Genomic DNA, 20487 nt, shown 5'->3' on the forward strand with positions numbered 1-20487 from the left:
TGCATTAAGTGAATATTTGATGTGTGTGTTGGAAAATAAATTTAATTGAATTGGGAGAAGCCCAATCCAATTAAATTTTAGAGGGGGAGGTGAGAATTTGCTTGCTACACCTCATTGCCATATCATATAGTCACACTTTGTGCATGTCCTTCATGCTTTACATGTCTCATGACACCTAAGCACACTTAGTGGAGAATTTTGGACTTGATCTTGGATTAGTGGGCTAAACCATAGCTAAAATTCACTAATCATAATTAGTGAAATTTTGGCTCCACAAATTCAATTTCAAATTCAAGTGAAATTTGAATAGAAATTCAAATTTTCCTCTAATTTTGTGTGACACATAGGCTATAAATACATGTCATGTGTGTGCATTTTTCAACTTTGATCATATGAGAATTACACTTCAAAGTTCAGATCTCATTTGAGGCAAAAAATTTCGTGCTCCTTTTCTCCCTCTCCCTCCACCCATCTTCTCCTACACTACTACAAAAGCAATTATTTAAGTCACGAGACCTACGAAGGTTGTGCAAAATCGCCTTAATATAAGGCACGGTGGCAATTTTGTAATTAAGGGGAGAAGTTTTATTTTTTAAGTCGCACGTTCTAAGGCGGTTACGAATAACCGACTTAGAATGAGTTGTTATTGCAAGACAACGACGGTCATACAGTAAGCCCGTCGTTGTTCCTCACTTGGCCCGTACTTGACTTTTTGAATTAAACTCGTAAACCCTCTCTCCCTCAACCTTTGTTGCCTCCACCATTGTTCTGCCAAGGTCTAACCCCTCTCTCCCTCAACCTTTGTTGCCTCAAACCCCTCTCTCCCTCAAACCCCTCTCTCCCTCAAAGCTCACTCTCCCTCAAACCCCTCTCTCCCTCAAACCTCGCGGTCCCTCGCCAACATCCATTCCGTGCAATGGAGCTCGCGCCTGTCGTGCAGTGGAGCTCGCGCCTGTCGTGACCTCGAGGAAGTGTATCTACTGTGCGCTTTAGGTCATCGTACCGGTAAGTCCCCATATTCATCGTAACGTTTGCTTAGGGCACATCTTCTGTGCTCCATTGGTTTTGGTTTTGGTTTGTTGCTTGACTTGAGAAGTCATGTGATTGCTTCTGTTTATGTCTCTAGTTCAATGATGCTCAATTTTTGGGCTTAGCTTCCTCAACTTGTTTGACGTTATCTTTTACCACTTTTCTCTCTTGTAATTAAGAAGCATTTTATTGATTCTACATGAATTTGTGCACATGTTGAACTAGACAAATAGTTAGCTAATTTGATTTCTCACTAATTGGGGCACTCAAATTCTCCTTTCTCTGTTAAGTCGTTTACTAATTGAGTATTATTGTTCAATGCAAATGCTTTTGAGTTCTTTGTCCCTTATTACAAATCATTTAGACATAATCTTTAGTTTTTTTTTGTAAAGCTTCCTTTTTATTTAATAAATACTAACTAATAATAAAAAAATATGTTAAAGAGTGATTAGTCGCCTCTTATATTCCATATACATATGTGAAGCATTGAAAGTTCTCTGAACTTCTATACTATTTTTTGAAGTTAAGACAAAGGAATGCTGTTTTGGAGTCAACTCTAGCCTGCGATTAAGTACCGATGAAGTCAGTCAGAGTGTTCCTAATTAGTAGTAATACTGTAGTAATTAACCCATTAAACTAATAATTGAGATGCTTGATCATTAATGCATTCAGATGAGGGACAAAAGGTATGTGCGAAATATATAAAGTTCTCTAAGAGTAACAAAATGTATGTGCTCTGGCTACTATAGATGACTTGGATATAATGTAACCAAATATATTCCAAAAGATTAAAGTGTTAAATGAAGACAAATGAATCACTTTGTATATTATGTGTGATGTGTGATACAAATTCGTTTTGTTTATATTACAAGGAAGGAAACCTGATTTATAGCTTAAAGTTGTATACTGTCAACATAATTAGAAATTATTCTAACTTTATAAAAAGCAATAGTCTTACCAAATATACTAATACATAGTACATTCTAATTAAATTCAATAATTGAATGATGTATCAATTGATGCATATATATTGCACACACTTGTTTGTCATACCTGTTTCCTATTTATTTGTGGTGGGTGATGAGCCTTTGCTCCACCTCAATACTTGCTTGAACCCAAATTCTGCCAAATGGGGTTCCATATTTTCATCAAATACAATGTTGCTGGCCTTCAAGTCACCATGAGGTATAGCTGGGTAACATTCATGGTGAAGGAAGCAAAGTCCTCTAGCAATTCCAACTACTGTTCTGAATTTTGCAGCCCAATCCCATTTCATTTCCATTTTCTCAGCCAAGTTCCCATTAGGCAAGTAATCATACAAAAGATAGACTAGATGCGGGTTGTGGCAAAACCCCAACAATCTGACTAAATTCTTGTCCCTTGCATTTCCCAGTCTTATTATAAATTCTGACGCAACCTTGCTGCTCCTCTCTTCCCACTCAATCTTCTTGACCAAAACTGTTATTCCTGTAGGCAGAACAGCCTTTGTAACTGATGGTCATTGAACTTCTGTAGGTTTTGTTGTGGCACTGAGGCTTGTCATAACATCATTTTGTTGTGGCACTGGTCTTTTTTAAAATGGCAAACATTCTGATGATTAATTATAAATTTACCATCTCATGTAGTAATTGAAAGAAAACTCACAAGTCTGGCAAACATAAAATCATTTTGTTTTTCCACTAGAATTGTATTTTTGTTGTTTCTAAGTAGGAATAAGTGTTGAAACTCTTTTTGTGGACCTCTACTTAGATTTCCTTCAATGGCTGTAAGTATAACTTTACACTTTATCCTCTAAACATATCATTAATCAATGGTTGTTCATCAATCATGGTTTGATTGAATAAAGATGCACTCATGTTTAGCTTGCCAACATATTTCAGCTTTCTTCCTAAATCTGCTCTTTTTTTCTCACATTCAGTTTATTGCTTACGATTTGGAATAGTGACAAGTAAAGACAAATCACAACTCACGGTCATCCAATTCCAAGAATAGAGGTTTGTTCCTTTCTTTATAGCTAATTATATTGGCTACTTCTTTTGTTCATTTATTCAAGATTTAAAGAGAAATAACATATCTAGAGTCTCACTTGTAAGACACCAACAAAAAATGATAGAGATATGTCTGATAGTTTTTCCACTGCAAGGAGAGACGAAGAAAGTGCACATAATGCCTACTCTAAGACAAATAAAAATGACCTAGTTAAAGTATTAAAAATATTTCTATTATCCAAAAAAATGTTCAATATTAATAAACTAAATTTAGTTTGTCTATCATGTAATATAAATAATTGTACTTTCTTGATTGATACCCATAAGAAAACTCTGCTCCTTGGGCTCATTGTTGTGGAGAAACAGATAGAAAAGAGAATCATATGTTGAAAATGTGTCAATGGACACTATGGAAGTATGGACAAAAATTTATATATGAATCTAATAATGAATATGCAGGTCCTGATTTCGTTCATAAAAATATATGCGATGACTTGGACCTAAAATTGTATGCATAATGAACCTGTAAGCTATATTAATAGATTACTATTGTTAGATATATAACATAAAACCATGTGTGTCTTCACCTAACAGCCTAACAACTTAATCTTTTGACAGAGTTGCAATTCAAGTTTATAACAAGCCCCCCTTAAGTGAGAGCATATAAATCATATGCACCAAGCTTGCTACACAAATAACCTGTGATTGTGTCAATCTCCTGTGATTGTGTGTAGGAACAAGGAAGTAAGAACCATTAGCCTAGGTGACATCTGGTAAATAACCAGATTGAGATAGTTTGGTGTGGCCATGACTATAGTTCTAATAGCAGCCATGATATTAAAAGTCCCTTTTTGTCAACCTAAATTCAGTTTAGTTAAAAAAAATTCAGTTCCCTTCTCCCTAATTTTGATCTCATGTTTCCCACTTTTTTCTCCAATCTCCCTATAGTATATTTAAAACAATAAATTAAATCTACAAAAGTATAGAAGATTAAATATTAAAACATAATAAATAAAATTAGAGTAGGGATAGTTGACACTAAATGAGAAATCAGAAAAAAAAAAACATGTCTAGAAATGAGTTGAGTTCACAGCTTGACTCTAATACAAACTTTCATGTTGTACTCTATCCTAAGCACATGAAGCTTGCTGCATGCTTTTGTTACCCAAAACAGCAGGCTTTTGTTACCCAAAACAACAAGCTTTGAGTTCAACTTAATATTAATGTAATCAAACTTTTCATAAATTTAATATTATTATGATCCAAAAAATTATTATTAAATTTTAAACTAATCGAATCAAATTTCAATTCACTTTTGTTAGGTTGAGTTTGATAGGCCAACCTTTTATAATCCATTTTTCTCACATATACAATTCACATGCAAACTGCAACTTAAATTGAAAAATAAAAGGAATCAAATTATCTCCCTCTACCAAACTTGTCAATCTCACTGTCATGTATCAAGCAAACATAAAAGCAAAGGCCAAAAACATCTCCTTGTTCCTTTCTCCTTTTTTTAGTGGGTTTCCTTTTTATTTTTTTTCTTTCCCTTCAAATTATAACCAGTTATTATAAAATCACAACTCTTTAAAAAAATGGATGGAGAAGATGGGAATACTTTTAGATTTTATTATTATTATTTGTCGAGGACTTGAAAATTTATTATCAGTAAGGAAGAAAAGTCCATAATCAATAGGATATATGCAATAATATTCCCCTACCCTCTGTTTCCTTTATAATATAAGATGAGCTCATAGTTTTTAAATTTTAATTTAACAAAAAGCAAAATTGAAACCTTTCAATTTTCAAATAACATCAACAGAAGAGAAAAATAAAAAAGAGAAAAAAAAGCTGAAACATTTACTTCTTATACAATACAAGAGGTCACATACATAGACCTTCTCTCCCTCTCTCTCTTTCTCTGTCAACATTCAACCTTCTTTTCTTTTCCTCTTTCCACAACCATTTGTGAGATTCCTCCAATGTTCTTCTCTCTTCCATTGGATTGTACAGATTTCCAGCTACAATACACACATCAATCCCTTCAATTCCTTCTCTCTTCTTTTGTTCATTTATTCAAGATTTGAAGAAATTTCACTCATAAAGATGGATATTTAAAGTTGTCATTTAGATCTTTGAACTCTCATGGCTAATTTTACAAAAAATTAATATATTAAATTTTTTTTCCTAATTTAACTGGTAGCTCTCTTTAACAAAATTTTGACAAAATTAATTTCATTCAAAAGTCCAATAATAAGCTTTTTGTTTCTTAGTTATCAATTTGCTCTTCAAATTATATTAAAAGGTTTAATTTGATTTCATATTTTAGCGGCTTTTATTTATGAACAGTGGCAATTACTATATTTATCATTAGTTTAAAAAATAAAACAAATTTCATTTTTTAATGTAATGTAGGTTGACTGTGATGAGCACAAGAGTTTGTGCAGCAAATATGGAGTCTCTGGGTACCCAACAATTCAGTGGTTTCCAAAAGGATCTCTTGAACCCAAAAAGTGAGGAGATTTTTGTCTATTGGAATATAACATTAACACAATTTTATATCTTAATTCATAGTTATTTACCTGTCATTTCACATTTATCATTCCTTTTGCATTCAATACTTGATTTTGGAAAATTCCCATAGGTATAAAGGGCCACGCACTGCTGATTCACTTGCTGAGTTTGTAAATATGGAAGGAAGTACTGCTTGAGCTTTTGAAACCTTGTGCTTTAATTTCTATGAAGGCGAAGGCATTGTGATATTAACATGTTTGTGTAACTTCTGAGGGAATGTATTATCTTGAATTGGACATATCAGAAATTAGCCATCTTGCACCAGCTTTTGAAAAAAAGGAAAAATATTTTATGTAGGAAAAATGTTACCAAGCCACTAAACTTTTTGGTTTCATTCATATCTTACATGAACATCACTGTCTACACACTTTCCGAGTTTCCCTATATTTTTTAGTTATGGTGATGTTGAGGATAGGCATCAATATAATTTGGTTTTCCCTTTGTCTTCTATTATGTGCTTTTGGCTTGCAATTTTAATGGGATTTCCTGACTATGAGATTTGCTCGCAGGAACAAATGTGAAGATTGCTACAGCTCCTTCCAATGTAGTGGTGCTTACATCTGAAAATTTTAATGAGGTTGTCTTAGATGAAACCAAAGATGTCTTGGTTGAGTTTTATGCACCCTGGTACTGACTAATAATTTTCGTATTGTTTCTATTTTTGTCTTCAATTCATGTTGTGGTTTGGACTAAAATTTGGTAAAACTTAGTTTTACATTACACACTGAATATTGTGAAAACACTCATACTGCTAGATCTAATAAATTTTGTGATTCTGCTAGGTGTGGACATTGCAAAAGTCTTGCTCCTGTAAGTATATCTTTGAGGATTTCTTGTAAAGTCTTACCCGAATGGAAGAGGAAGTTGAGAAGCTGAAGGGTTCTGCCTCAAGGTAACTTAAATAAGCATCATCCTTCTAGAACATTTTCTTTTAGTTATGTCACTTGAGAATAGTTTAATTTGCATTGTTGTGTTGCATATGTTCTGCAATCTTTGCCCAAAATAAGAAACTAGATGCGGTAATCTACTAATCCTTTTTTTTTATCATTAGGCACGGGAAGATTTACTTGAAAGCTACCAAGAATTACTTGGAAAAAGGTTCTGATTATGCTAATAACGAAATCCATCGCCTACAGCGCATACTTGACAAGGTAATATTCTCTTTCAGTCGAAGCAAACCTTGAAAGTTTTACTCACTCGTGAAATAATTATGAATATTCTTTTTTTGTGGTAAATTTCAATTATTTGGTTGCAAAGTGAGATTAAGAATTGAATGCATAATCGTGCTACTCACTTGCCTATGTTGATTGATTGATTGATGCAGTCCATTAGTCCTGCGAAGGTCGACGAGTTAACTCTAAAGAAAAATATCTTGTCGACATATGCTGCTTGACTTTTTGGTGCATCATTAACCATCTCTCATGGAAGCTCGTGATCAATCGCAGCTCCTAATGATTGTTTGACTTTGATATCAAAATTGCTCCTGAAGTGATGTTAGGCCTTCAATATGATGAAAAGATTGATATATGGTCTCTCGGCTGTATCTTGGCAGAGTTATGCTCTGGTGAAGTATGTTCTAATTTGCCTTTTTTATGATATTCATGAAATATATTTTTCTATGGCTTTAACATGAGCATGGAATTTATTTATTTTCATATAGTTTAATCAGGTTTTCGTTTTGGTAAGCTAATATAATTGAGGAATAAACATAATTTCAAAGAATTTTTTGATATTTATTCATGCTGAATTCTTATGTCTTCTGCAGGTGCTATTTAATTTTCAAATAATGCAGTTGTGATATGATTCTAGCACGCATGATTGGAATGTTGGTTCTATTGATATGAAGATGTAGCATATTATTAGTGTCGTTGATATGAACGTTTTTTTAACTTTTTGTGGACTGCAGAAATTCATCCATAACAGGATTTCTGTTAAATAGATCATCCCCATTTATTGTTATTACTATTATTATTACTATTATTATTTGACTAAATTACAAATAAAATGTTTAATTTAATTTATTTTTAAAAATATTTAATATGATCATTTCTTCTAGAATGAAAATCTAGTATAAATTTGCTTTGACAGACTTATTAATTTATTGCATCATTTTCATTTGATAGTTTTGGTTCCCATCAAATTAAAAAAAAAACAAAAAAAAGGAAATATACCAAAAAAAATTAAAAAAACTAAAAAAAAAACAATACTACAACAGTTATTCTATAACCGTCTTAGTATATTGCACTTACTACGCCGGTTACTTCACAACCGGCGTAAAAAGGTTAAAAAAAATTGGTAATATTACGACGGTTATAATACAATCGTCTTAGTATATTGTACTTACTAAGCTGGTTATAAAATAACCGACGTAAAAAGCCATTTTTGCATGTCACATACGAAGACGGTTATTTAACAATCGTCGTAAAAATTACAGATATATAACGACGGTTCATCAACAACCGTCGTAAAAAGCATAAACATACAACGACGGTTCATCAAAAACCGTTGTAAAAAGTTGAATTTACAATGACGATTAGTAGAACCATCTTTAAAATATTTCAACCTTTTACGACGACGGCTGTTATGACGGTTAAAAACCGTCGTTAAAAGCACTACTTAACCGACTTAAAAAGACGTATTTCTAGTAGTGCTACCTTCAAGCTCTTATCCATGGCTTCCACATGGAGCTACATCATGTGGTATCAGAGCTTGTAGGCCTTGGATCTTTTTCATCAATGGAGTCCTTTGCTTCTTGAAGATGAATGACAGCCAAATGGAGAAGGAAGATGATTGGAGACGCCACTTTAAGGAGAAGATAAGTCAAGAAGAAGCTCGCCACCATAGGAAGCCATGGATAAGAACTTGAAGGTAGGAGAAGATGAGTGGAGGGAGAGGGAGAGAAGGAGCACGAAATTTTGTGCCTCAAATGAGATATGAACTTTGAAGTGTAATTCTCAAATGATCAAAGTTGAAAAATGCACACACATGACCTGTATTTATAGCCTAAGTGTCACACAAAATTGGAGGGAAATTTGAATTTCTATTCAAATTTCACTTGAATTTGAAATTGAATTTGTGGAGCCAAATTTTCACTAATTATGATTAGTGAATTTTAGATATGGTTCAGCCCACTAATCCAAGATCAAGTCAAAGATTTTCCACTAAGTATGCTTAGGTGTCATGAGACATGTAAAGCATGAAGGACATGCACAAAGAGTGATTATATGATGTGACAATGAGGTGTAGTAAGCAAATTCTCACCTACCCCTCTAAAATTTAATTGGATTGGGCTTCTCCCAATTCAATTAAATTTATTTTCCAACACACACATCAAATATTAACTTAATGCATGTGAAACTACAAAACTACCCCTAATACAAAAACTAGTCTAGGTGCCTTAAAATACGAGGGCTGAAAAATCCTATATTTCTAGAGTACCCTACCTACATTATGGAGCCCTAAATACAAGGCCCAAAAATAATGAAATCCTAATCTAATATCTACAAAGATAAGTGGGCTCATACTTAGCCCATGGGCCCAAAATCTACCCTAAGGCTCATGAGAACCCCAGGGCCTTCTCTTCTTTCTCATGCCCAATCTTCTTGGAGTCTTCTATCCAATGCCCTTGGGGGGGTAGGATTGCATCAAATAGAGATAACCAACTCATAAGGGTTGTGGTCAACCAAGAGGGCCATGGTCAATCCATAAAGCTCCAAGGCTTTAGCATCACTTCTGACCACAATCATGGTGGATTCACCATGGGCGAAGTGTGCCCTTTTCATGTAGAAATCTTTAAGAAACTATATATAGGTCTCTAGACTTAGTAAAAAAGATTATTCGGTTTAATTCTTATATTTAACGAATTTGAGAGAAATTTGAGGGATTTTGATAGTTGAAGAGCATGGATAACAACTCTAGGACAGAGCATGGATTGCTAGTTTTGCTCTAATCATGAGTGACTAGTCCCCTAGTCTGGAGTTTATGATGTAACTGCCCATATGTAATCATCTCCTTGTTCTTAATGGGATTTTTCATTTTTTTATGTTAATTAATTTTGTTCCTTACTTTAATGTTTATTTGTAACTGGATATTCTAATACTCAATCGATTGCATAGTAGTGATCATTTGTATGAAATTGGTAGATCTAGGTAGAGAATGTTTTGCACCAAATTGCATGATCAAACTGCTTAGGTAATCTTTGATAGATTAGTTAATCTTTGATTAATTATCCCTAGAATTGATCTCATCCTTTGACTTAAATTGATAGATCCATGATCATTGGGGTATTTATTTAAGGCAAAGAGCATCTTCTAACCTTGATCATAGGCTTTGGTTGATTTTGGGGATCGGTAATTTGGGAAGAAATTTCATTAAGACTAGGATTGGGGGAAAATTGGTACTAGTGAGTTATAACCTCTGATCACTCCTATCATAACTCAAAACCTCTTTTTATATTCATTTAATTGCTTTCTTATAAAAACCAAAACCACAAAAAATATTTAAATCCTCTTTTTAATAATTTATATTGTTAGTTCCTGGTCCTTTGAGTTCGATATTCGGACTTTTGAGTCCACTATTACTATTTTGTAAGGTACACTTGTCCTTGTGTGAGTCTAACATATTTTATGCATCAAGTTTTTGGTGTCGTTGCCGGGGACCAATTGCGAAATTCCCAACTAGTTTAATTTTGTTAAACCAAACAATTTTGTTTATAGAAATTCTTTTATTATTGATTGAATTTTCTGTTATTTCTATTTTTATTTTGATCTTTTATTTCTTGTTGCACTTGATCTTCTCCTCTGTTTTGTAGTGCATGCAAACCAGGTCCCAAAATCCACCGTTGCAATATGAACCTAATATCGACAAGCAAATTCTGAAACTTCATGTAGAAGTCCATGAAGAAAGAGAAAGAGCAATGACAACTAATCAGGCTTAGATCCTTATGGATTACCTCACCCTTATCTTGGGGGACACCAATCCTATATTACTATCTGAGCTACTGAAGGACTCACTTTTGACTTCAAGCATGGGTTCCTACAAATGTTGGAGAACAACCTATTCAATGGTGCTGCGCATGAAAATCCTATGCAGCGCCTAAGGAAGTTCATTGACCAACACGGTGAGATAGGACTGTGTACTAGCAAAGTATATCATACTTGATGCCTTCCCTTTCTCTCTTAATGGGAAGGCATGACACTTGTTGTGATCAATACTTGAGAATAGTATCACTACATGGAACCAGTGCACAAGTGTCTTCTTAAGGAGGTATTTCTCTCCCAAGAAGATAGATCAATACATTAGGGACATTGGAAACTTTGTGCAGAGGGAACAGGAGAATTTACCTAAAGCTTTGGAAAGGTTGCAAAAAATGATCAAAAGCTGTCCATATTATAGCTTCTCCCCACAGAGGCTAGTTCACACTTTCTATGGTGGAGTGTCCTCACACAATAGGAAAAGTTTGAATGCTACTTGTGGGGATTATGAAGATATGTGCTCCAACTCTTACAACAACTTAGGGGATAAAAGGATTATGAAGAAATGCATCAACTATGTGGAGAAGGATGGAAAACATATGCAAGCTTTGACACTGAAGATTGAGACACTCATGAGAGGTCAAGCCTAATTCCTCATCACTACACTTCATCCCTAACATGTGAAAGATGTAGGATTATGCACGGGCTAGGAGAATACACTATTGATGTCAAGCTAGTTGGAGCCATGGATAACATCAACTTTGTTGGGGGAGAAAAAAATTCTTATAATCAATACCCCAACAATTTCAATCAAGGATAAGACTTCAGGCAAAGTCAAGGGATGTATAGACCTAAAACCATGAAAAATCAAAGGCTTAGACAAGAGGAGAGACAACCTACTCTTGAAGAGACCATGCTTCAATATATGACCCAGAATGACTAGAGAATGAAGTTAGGGGAGTCTCAACTCACCAATATACAATTCCTCTTGTCATGAAGATAGTCAAGCAACCTCCCTTCACAACCTGAACCAAATCCTAAAAGGGAGGATGTTAACGCTATGAGGACTAGAAGCAAGAGGATTCAAGAGGACTCCGAGAAGAAGGAAGGTTCTTTCCCTAAAGCTACAGATAATGTCCTTATTGAGAAGGAGCAAGCAACTAGGAAAGTTGAGGTTCCTATGGATAGGAATCCAGTGGCAAGCAAAGAGGATGAAAAGAAAGTATTAACACCTCCTCAGGTAAGTGTTCCCTTCCCTCAAAGGTATTGACACCTCCTCAGGTAAGTGTTCCCTTGAAATGGAGCATATTAATATCCCTTTTGCTAAGGCAATTGCTCAAATTCCAAAGTACATCAAGTATTTAAAAGAAATTCTTTCAAATAAAGGAAATTTTCTGGACATTGATACAATTGGTCTCAACAAAGAATGCTCTTCTATAGTTTTAAGGAAGTTTCCCCCTAAGCTTAATGATCCAAAGATTTTTTCAGTCCCCTGTACTATTATCAACTTACAAATTAATCTAAAGCCTTATTTTCTATATAAGAAGTTGGGGTTACAAGAACCTCAACCCACTAACATTTCTCTTTTGCTAGCAAACAGGACCCTTACTTATTGGCAAGGAATAATGGAAAATTTGCTGGTTAAAGTAGAAAATTTTATTTTTCTAGCTGATTTTGTGATTCTGGACATGGAGGAGGATGAAAAAATCTCAATTATTTTGGGATAACCCTTCCTTTGTACATAATGTCGGATAAAGTGGCCTCGGAATAATTAAGAAGAGGGGGGGGGGGAGGGGTTGAATTAATTATGAACGTGTCTTGACTAATTAAAAAATTATCCTTCTTAATATTACTAGAATCAAATAGACTTTTACTACAAAGTTAAGAAAGTAAAGAACAAAAACAATAACTTAATCAAAAGTAAAAGCGGTAATTAAAAGTACACAACAAAAATTAAAGAGCGTAGGGAAGAAGAAGACAAACACAAGATTTATACTGGTTCGGCAACAACCCGTGCCTACATCCATTCCCCAAACAACCAACAATTTTTAAGATTTCTTTCAACCTTGTAAAATCCTTTACAAGCCAAAGATCCATAAGGGATGTACCCTCCTTTGTTCTCTTTGAACAACCAAGTGGATGTACCCTCCACTTAAACTGATTCACAAGAGATGTACCCTCTCTTGTTCTCAGTAAAACAATCCAAGTAGATGTACCCTCTACTTGTGCCACAAAGGATGTACCCTCCAATGTGTTAAGACAAAGAATTCTCAGGTAGTTAGTTCTTTGAATCTTTGTAAGGGGAAACAAAAGATATCTCAGGCGGTTAGTCCTTTGAAATCTTTTGTTTAAGGGGAAGAGAAGAATCAAAAGAATTCTCAGGCGGTTAGTCCTTTGAGTTCTCTTGGAAAGAGAGAAGGGAGACACAAAAGAATTCAGACAGTTAGTCCTTCTATTCTTTTGGTAAAGGGAGAAGTGAATGAAGAAGAAGAATAACACAAGTTTTTGAACAATGAACTTTTCTTGGAAAAGAAAGTATTGAACAAAAACTCTTAGAAAGAAGTTGAGAAAATGAATCAAAAATTTCTGTAAAAACTTGTTATTTTTTAAAATTCATGCCATGGTCACATATTTATAGTCATTTGATTACTCAAGTTAAAGTTTGTAACTCTTGGAAATTTCTTTAAAACTAATCATTTTAAAAGATTGTGACTCTTTTGAAAACTAGTCACTTAAAGGTTGTGACTTTTGAAAAATTCTTCAGAAACAAGTCACTTTAAGAATTGTGACTTTTGGTAATTTTTTTTTCGAAACCAATCACTGGTAATCGATTACTGTTCGTGGCCGGCAAGGGCACCGGATCACACAAGTTGATGCAATCCTACCCCCCAAGGGTATTGGATAGAAGACTACAAGAGGATTGGGCTAGAGCTACTAAAGAATGCCCTAGGGTTCTCATGAACCTTAGGGTAGATTTTTGAGCCCATGGGTCAAGGTTGGATCCACTCTTTTTTGTAAATATTAGAATAGGTTTTTCCTACTTTTGGGCCTTGTATTTTGGCCATTCTAGTAGTATAGGATTTTAGCCTTGTATTTCAGGGCATTTTGAGTAGTCTTTGTAGTAGGGACTTTTTTTTGTATTTTCATGTATTTTGTCAAGGAGGTGAGCTTAGTTTTTAGATGGGTGTGTGTAGCTAAGCTCTAGCTTCTCAAGGAAGCTTCTCAAAGAGGTGAGCTTAGTTTTTAGATGGGTATGTGTAGCTAAGCTCTAGCTTCTCAAGGAAGTTTTCTCAAAGAATCTTCTCAAGGAAGTTTTCTTAAGAAAGCTTCTCAAGGAAGCTACCTAGTCTATAAATAGAAGCATGTGTAACACTTATTGTAACTTTGATGAATGAGAGTCTTGTGAGACACAACTCAAAGTTCAACTTCTCTCCCTTTTTCTTCCTTTAATTTTGTGCTCCCCCCTCTCTCTTTCTCTCCCTCTTTCTTTTCCTCCATTGAAGCATCCTCTCCAAGCTTCTTATCCAAGGCTCATCTTGGTGGTGAAGCTCCTTCTTCCATGGCTTATTTCCTAGTGGATGACGCCTCCTCTCACCTCTTCTCCTTTGTCTTCTGCTGCATCTCCATGGTGGAAAATAAACATTAAAGGACCTCATTGAAGCTCAAAGATCCAGCCTCCATAGAATCCCCACAAGCAAGCTTCCACCACAAGTAGTATAAAACGGTAAGAACCGAGTATCGAACTCTCGGGGAACTTGTGTTATCTGGCAAGCTATTTCGATAAATAGGCGTCTGGTATGGAAATATAACTGTGGTTATGAACAGGTATTTAAACTATCTAGGCAAAAAGAAAGAAAATCACGTAAGAGAAATACTATGTAAAAACAAGTAGAGAAAGCGTTGGTCTTCCTCGTAGGTTCCTGATGCTAAAAAGGATGTTCTCTATTTAACAATGCTTATGCGTTCCTATGTTGTCTCCTGGACTACTAGATCCCGATTCCTCATGATAGCCTAGCCTAGTCCTGATCAAGTCTCATCTGCAGATCCCTCTTGTAAGACTAAACTCAACCAAGACCACATTAAGACACACATACACAACTAAGTTCTTGTACCCCGATTACTGATCGAAGAATGAAGTCGCTAAGAGGAAAATAGATCGAGTTGGTGAAAGTGCAGTGGGGACCCGACGAGGGTGATTCAACCTGGGAGTTAGAGGATAGGGTGAGAGAATTGTACCCAAGTTTGTTTCTAGAGTAGTAAATTTCGGGGACGAAATTCCTTAAAGGGTGGGAGTATTGTGACATCCTAGAATTTCTACCCGGAATTTTGTAAGTGTTACATTTAAATAATTATATATGTATATATATATATATATATATATATATATATATATATATATATATATATATATATATTATTCAGTGTATATATATTCTTGGTAGAAGTATGTACATGGGGGGAAAGATACGCGGGTTAGACTAGTTAACAAAGAGTAATCCATAATTGGACAGTTATAGATTAATTAGCAATTAATTAGTCTAAAATTATCGTTTTGCGTGCAACTTAAAATTTAACAAAACCAACCTCTGAACCACGCTCAGGGTCTCATTCTGAGCGTTTTGATGTATATATTGCCTACTTTCGAAAACAGGCCCCGACGGGTGCAGAGAAACGCGAGGAATTGGAACCAGAGAAGTGGCATGCAAACTGAGGCAGAATTTCAGCATCCAAAAGGTCAAATAAGAGGTTCCGATTCCGTGGCACAATTCGACTCACTGCTACTTCATTAGTACATCCGGAGGAACCCGCACGCACACTTCAGTAGCCTATGGAGTGGATACTACCTACACCTACTCTATATTGACTAGTTGAGCCGGTTCAAGTGATAGAGGTGTCATCCTCTGAAGAGGATCTTGAAGAGGACCCAGAGGAGTTACCTCCTGAACCTGTTGTGGATGCCCTTGACTTCCCAGAGGATGATGAGGACCCACTCCCTAATGTTGATTCTCCAGAGGATGTTATATAAGCATTTGAGGCAGACTCTACAGAGGAGAGCGGCCCTGGGGGGACAGCGAATAGTGATGACTCTTGATCGTAGCAGACGGCTCCTTAGACTAGGCGTACATACTTTTTGTGGGTGGGTGTATCTAGTTCAGACTGCTAGGTTCACTCTTTTGATTTTGGGTGGGTAGACCTATTGTATAGAAATTTTGATGGTTGTATATATTGTGGCTGAAGTCACCACAGTTGTTACCTTTGCTCTGGATGTCACCATGTTATTTTGGCAAACTCCCATATTTTGGACAGTTTTAGATGATAAATGTAATTATGTTTGATCTTGTTATTTGAAAGGAAATGTTAATAAACTTTATTTGAAAAAAGTTTACCGACCGCATCTTATTATTTTTCACGTGACGACCTAAAATGATGGCTGGTATATTTTGAAAGAGAAAATTAGTTTGAAGGTTATGAGTGATCAGAAAAAAATGAATCTGAATTGAGTTGTGAACTGGCCATTCAGGACTTTATAGTGATAATTTTCCTTCTGAATTTAATTACCGTGAAATGAATAACAGTGCGAAAAAAAAGAAGAGAGAGGAAAAGAAAAAAAAAATTTCCCATGGTTTCTGCTATTTGATTTATTACTATTAAACCAGTCATTATTTAGGGACGCCACACTTCTTCAAGAAAAATGCCAAAATCCCTTCACAAAATCTGATTTCAGGCTTAAATAGGTGGCCTTGTTCGTGCTCGTGCGCTTAGCGCACGTATGGACCGCTTAGCGCACGTTAGTGATTTTTGGCTTAGCGCGCTTGTTTCGCTTAGCGGATGAGCTGAAGCGGTGCGCTTGATGACCTGGAGCAGTGCGCTTAGCGAACTTGACAACTCATCTTCTTCTGGATTCTTCCTCGCGCTTAGCCATTGAAGGTTGCACTTAGCGAATTCTCGCTAAGCCAGCAGCTTGGCTTAGCCAAAGAGTGAAAAATAGCCCTTTGCCAAAGTTGCCTATTTAACCTGAAATTGAGAGAAATTGATTATTAAAAGCACAAAACAAAAGTATAAATTGTCTATTACCTATATTTAACAAAAAGTACTTACAATATTACAAAACAACCATAAATTGGGAAAGTTTGATCCAATATACACAGGTTTTATACACAAAAGTTAGTCATTTTCATCGACTAACAACTCCCCCAAATTTACAGTTTTGCTTGTCCTCAAGCAAAAGAGAACAACTCACTTGTCCTCAAGTGGTAAAACATGCAGTGTTTATGTACAAAGGTGTATGCATAAAAATTTATTGATTGCATGATGAGAAAGATGAAGCAATGTGTACCTATCACTTGTTTTCACAGAATATGCGGCTAGACAAATAGGAGAACAAAATGTGAACAATACAATTAGATGAAGTTAATCATAAGACAAATATCAAGGAAAGTAGCTCAAACCACAGTCTCACGACTATTGTTTCACTCAAGCACAAGTGTTTAAGCTATTAATTGATAACAACTAACAGGAGGTCCAATCTTTGCATTTCATCTCATGCAATCAAGTCAGAAATGTATAAACAGAATCAGAAGGACTTTTTCAAGCTTGTAGTGAGGTTTGGCTACAAAAATTCATTGGTTTTTCTAGGATTAAAAGGTTTAGGTTCTAAGAGAGCACAAATCCTTGACTTATCCCAATGGTCTTGTATTATACCAGTAGCTTGCTCACTATCTTTTCCTTTCAAGTTGCTTTTGACCTTATTGTAACAACTCAATTTATTCTTTTTTTTTTAACATACAACTTATTTGTTGTGTGTGCTGATGCTTAACCTTTTTCTTTTCATTCTTTTCAACTTTTCTCCCCCAAATTTAGAGTAAATTTGTCTTGAACCATATGCTCTCCTAGAATCTAAACAAGGTATTAGGAGATAATCATTTAAAGTTCATGGTTCAGTTAATGACAAATCAATAAGCTTTATACAAGGGAACAAAAGATACAAGTATCATTCAAGGTAAGCTAAGTCGTCAAAAGAGCTTGTGTATGTATAATTCATGGCCTTCATCATGTTCTGAGTTATACAAATCATTCTAGAAATCAGAGATTTATGCAACGATCATTATTCACAGTTAGTTGTTCACTCACAGAGTAAGGTCACACTCTCACCGGTTTTTGGTTCAAGCTTTTCTTTCACAATCAGTCTGTCTAGTGACTAACCATTCTATTATAAGTTCACACTCTTGTTCTTTCTTTGTCTAACATATGCACTTGCTCAAACTCATGAAAGGAAACACAAATTCCATCAAAATGATGCATTTAGTTCAAAATGAAAGCATACAATTATTTTCACAAAAAGATAAAAGTGTTTCACTGCCATGTCATCAAAAACCAAGTTAAACTGTTCAAAATGCTTTAGGATAAGCATACTAACTATTCATTGATAAAACTAATAGTGTATATAAATATAAAGGAAATATTGTACGAAAACCTTAATTATAATAATAACCCAAAAAGCAAAAAGTGACATCTAGAATTAACAATGTTAGAAAGTTTTTAAACTGGGGAATCAGTGAGAGCAACAACTTTTCCAGATGATGAATCAGAAAGATCAGAAATTCCTCCAATTGGGGAAACAGGGGGGTCAACTGTTTTTGCAGCTGGTGAATCAAGAGGAGCAGCTGCTTCATCTGATGATGCGTCAGAAATGACAATCAGAGGAGGAGATGGGGGAACTGTTTCAAGCTCAGGCGAAGAAGGTGGATTCACCACTGGAGATTGTGGGTTAGCTGGCTCTGAATTGACCTGTACATGTGTGGGCTCAGGCGGAACAGCCTCGTTGGGTCTCACCAATGGAAGTTGAGCTTCAGGACAGGCTACTTGCTCAAGAAAATGTTCCATAAATATCATTGGCCTATTGTGAGCCAACTCTTGTAGGCTGTGCATGAGAATAAACTGTCCTCGGAATAAGCTTTGTAGCATAGGAACTAAAGTTAGTGAGCTTTGCACATCCTGTCCTACAGTTACTGACGGAGGAGCTGGAGTGGATGACGAAGGGATATCTTCTGTTCTAGCTCTTTTTCTTGATTCCATCTGTAACTAAAAAGAACTCAAAATTCCTAAGACCAAAATCGTTCAAGTTAAACAACAACAATAAAGGCTAAAATTAACAATAGGCGCTTAGCGGGATATAGCTCGCTCAGCACGTCCTGAGCAACATAACATGTCGGCTTAGTTGAAGCTAAGCTCACGTAGCCTAAAGGTTGTCGTGATGAAATGCGCTTAGCTCCAATAAACTCGGCTTAGTGCAAGGCTTACAACATGAAATTTGGTTAAGTTACCCGGGCTTAGCGATTCAGCCTCGCTTAGCCACAGGTAGTTCAGCAAGAGGATGAGTGTTCATCCTCAAAAAGATGAACTCGCTTAGCACAGTAAGTGTGCTTAGCGAGTTCTTCAGATAAAACTTATATACAATGAGTATTGATGAACTCGCTTAGTGCAGCATGCTCGCTTAGCGAGTTCATCGCGTTTTCCAAAAAATGCAGAAAACATAGCTTGTTTTCTCGCACTTTTCAAGCCTCTAAAAGGCATATCAGACATGCAATGTGTGCACAATACTCAATTCAGTATACAAGCTTACATAACCCTAATCTTAAACTAATTCTAACAAAACATAAAAACCCTAAAAATCTAAAGCTATAGTTAAAGTCTTCTACCCTAGAGTTAAGACATGAAAAAGAGAAAACGAATCTAGGAACCTACTTGGATAGTGTATGATTGATGCTTCAAAGTCGAAAATGCACAAAGAGAGTACAGATGCAAAATGTGCAAATTTTTTAAGAGAGAGAATGCAGAGGCGAGGTTTCTGTAATCTGGCAAATGTGAGTGTAACTGCTGTTACACTCACTTAAGCAGTTTTTCGATACCTTCGCTTAGCAGACTGTTGCGCTAAGTGAGCAAGAGAGACGTTTGGTTTCTCAACGAGGTTCACTTAGCGAACATGTGCGCTTAGCCGACATTTCAAATTCGAAAACAATTTTTTTTTAACAGAAACTCGACTTAGCATAAGAGTAAGTCCGCTTAGCGAGGTCTACAGATTAGAAAAGCTACAACTCTCGCTAAGCCTGGCTCTGACCAACTTAGCTAAAATGATGCATCTTGAGTACAAAGGAGCATGCGCTTAGCTGAGAGGAACTCGCTTAGCGCTCATATTGTCACAATGAATCTCGCTTAGCTGCCATGACTGGCGCTTAGCTTCATCGACCTTAGTTAAAGTCGTAAGGAATTGCGCTTGGCGACAATAGGTCTCGCTTAGCCATGGATAAGCTGTCACTTAGCGATCAGGCTAAAGCTTAGTTGAATTCAGATCGAATCGAAGTTAGATTAGCTCAACCTTAGCATGCTTAGCGAACCAAATCAGGCTCAGATGCAAGGGTTGGGCGCTAAGCGTGTGAGACTCTCAGCTTAGCGCATGAACACAGATGCACATAGCGCGAGGCTTGCGCTTAGCGAAAGGACTTATTGTCAAAAATATTTTCTAAGTTATAAACTTAGTCCTTTCCTAAGAAATTGAAACCCTTATGTTAAACATTCAAAGATAGGCCGATATACTCCTATGTACAGATTATATAGCAAGTTCCAAATGATTGAATGCATGAAAAACAAAGATAACAGAAATTAAAAACTGGGTTGCCTCCCAGGAAGCGCTTCTTTAACGTCATTAGCTTGACGCATAGCTTACTACCTTCAAGGTGGCATGAAAGTCACAAAGAACACATCTTCCTTGAAGTTTCGCCTTTTAGCTAGAAATTTCATGACCTTCATATAATCTGGAAGGACATTCCAAATCATTTCAAGAAAGGTGTTAGTTATTAAAGAAAGAATGGCACTTAAGATTTCCTCATGCTCTCTTTGCCTTCCTTTCTTGTCAATCAGTTGAT

General features: G+C 35.8%; 1 protein-coding gene across 1 annotated transcript; it reads right to left on the reverse strand.

Moving 5' to 3' along the window:
- Positions 1 to 18103: 18103 nt before the first annotated feature.
- LOC114383918 (merozoite surface protein CMZ-8-like) lies at positions 18104 to 18640 on the reverse strand. Its single transcript, XM_028343620.1, has one exon. The coding sequence runs from the start codon at positions 18638 to 18640 to the stop codon at positions 18104 to 18106; it is 537 nt and encodes a 178-aa protein (XP_028199421.1).
- Between the last annotated feature and the right edge of the window lie 1847 nt (positions 18641 to 20487).

The sequence above is a fragment of the Glycine soja genome, chromosome 14 (assembly GCF_004193775.1).
Source record: "Glycine soja cultivar W05 chromosome 14, ASM419377v2, whole genome shotgun sequence".
In the NCBI taxonomy this organism is placed as follows: Eukaryota; Viridiplantae; Streptophyta; class Magnoliopsida; order Fabales; family Fabaceae; genus Glycine; species Glycine soja.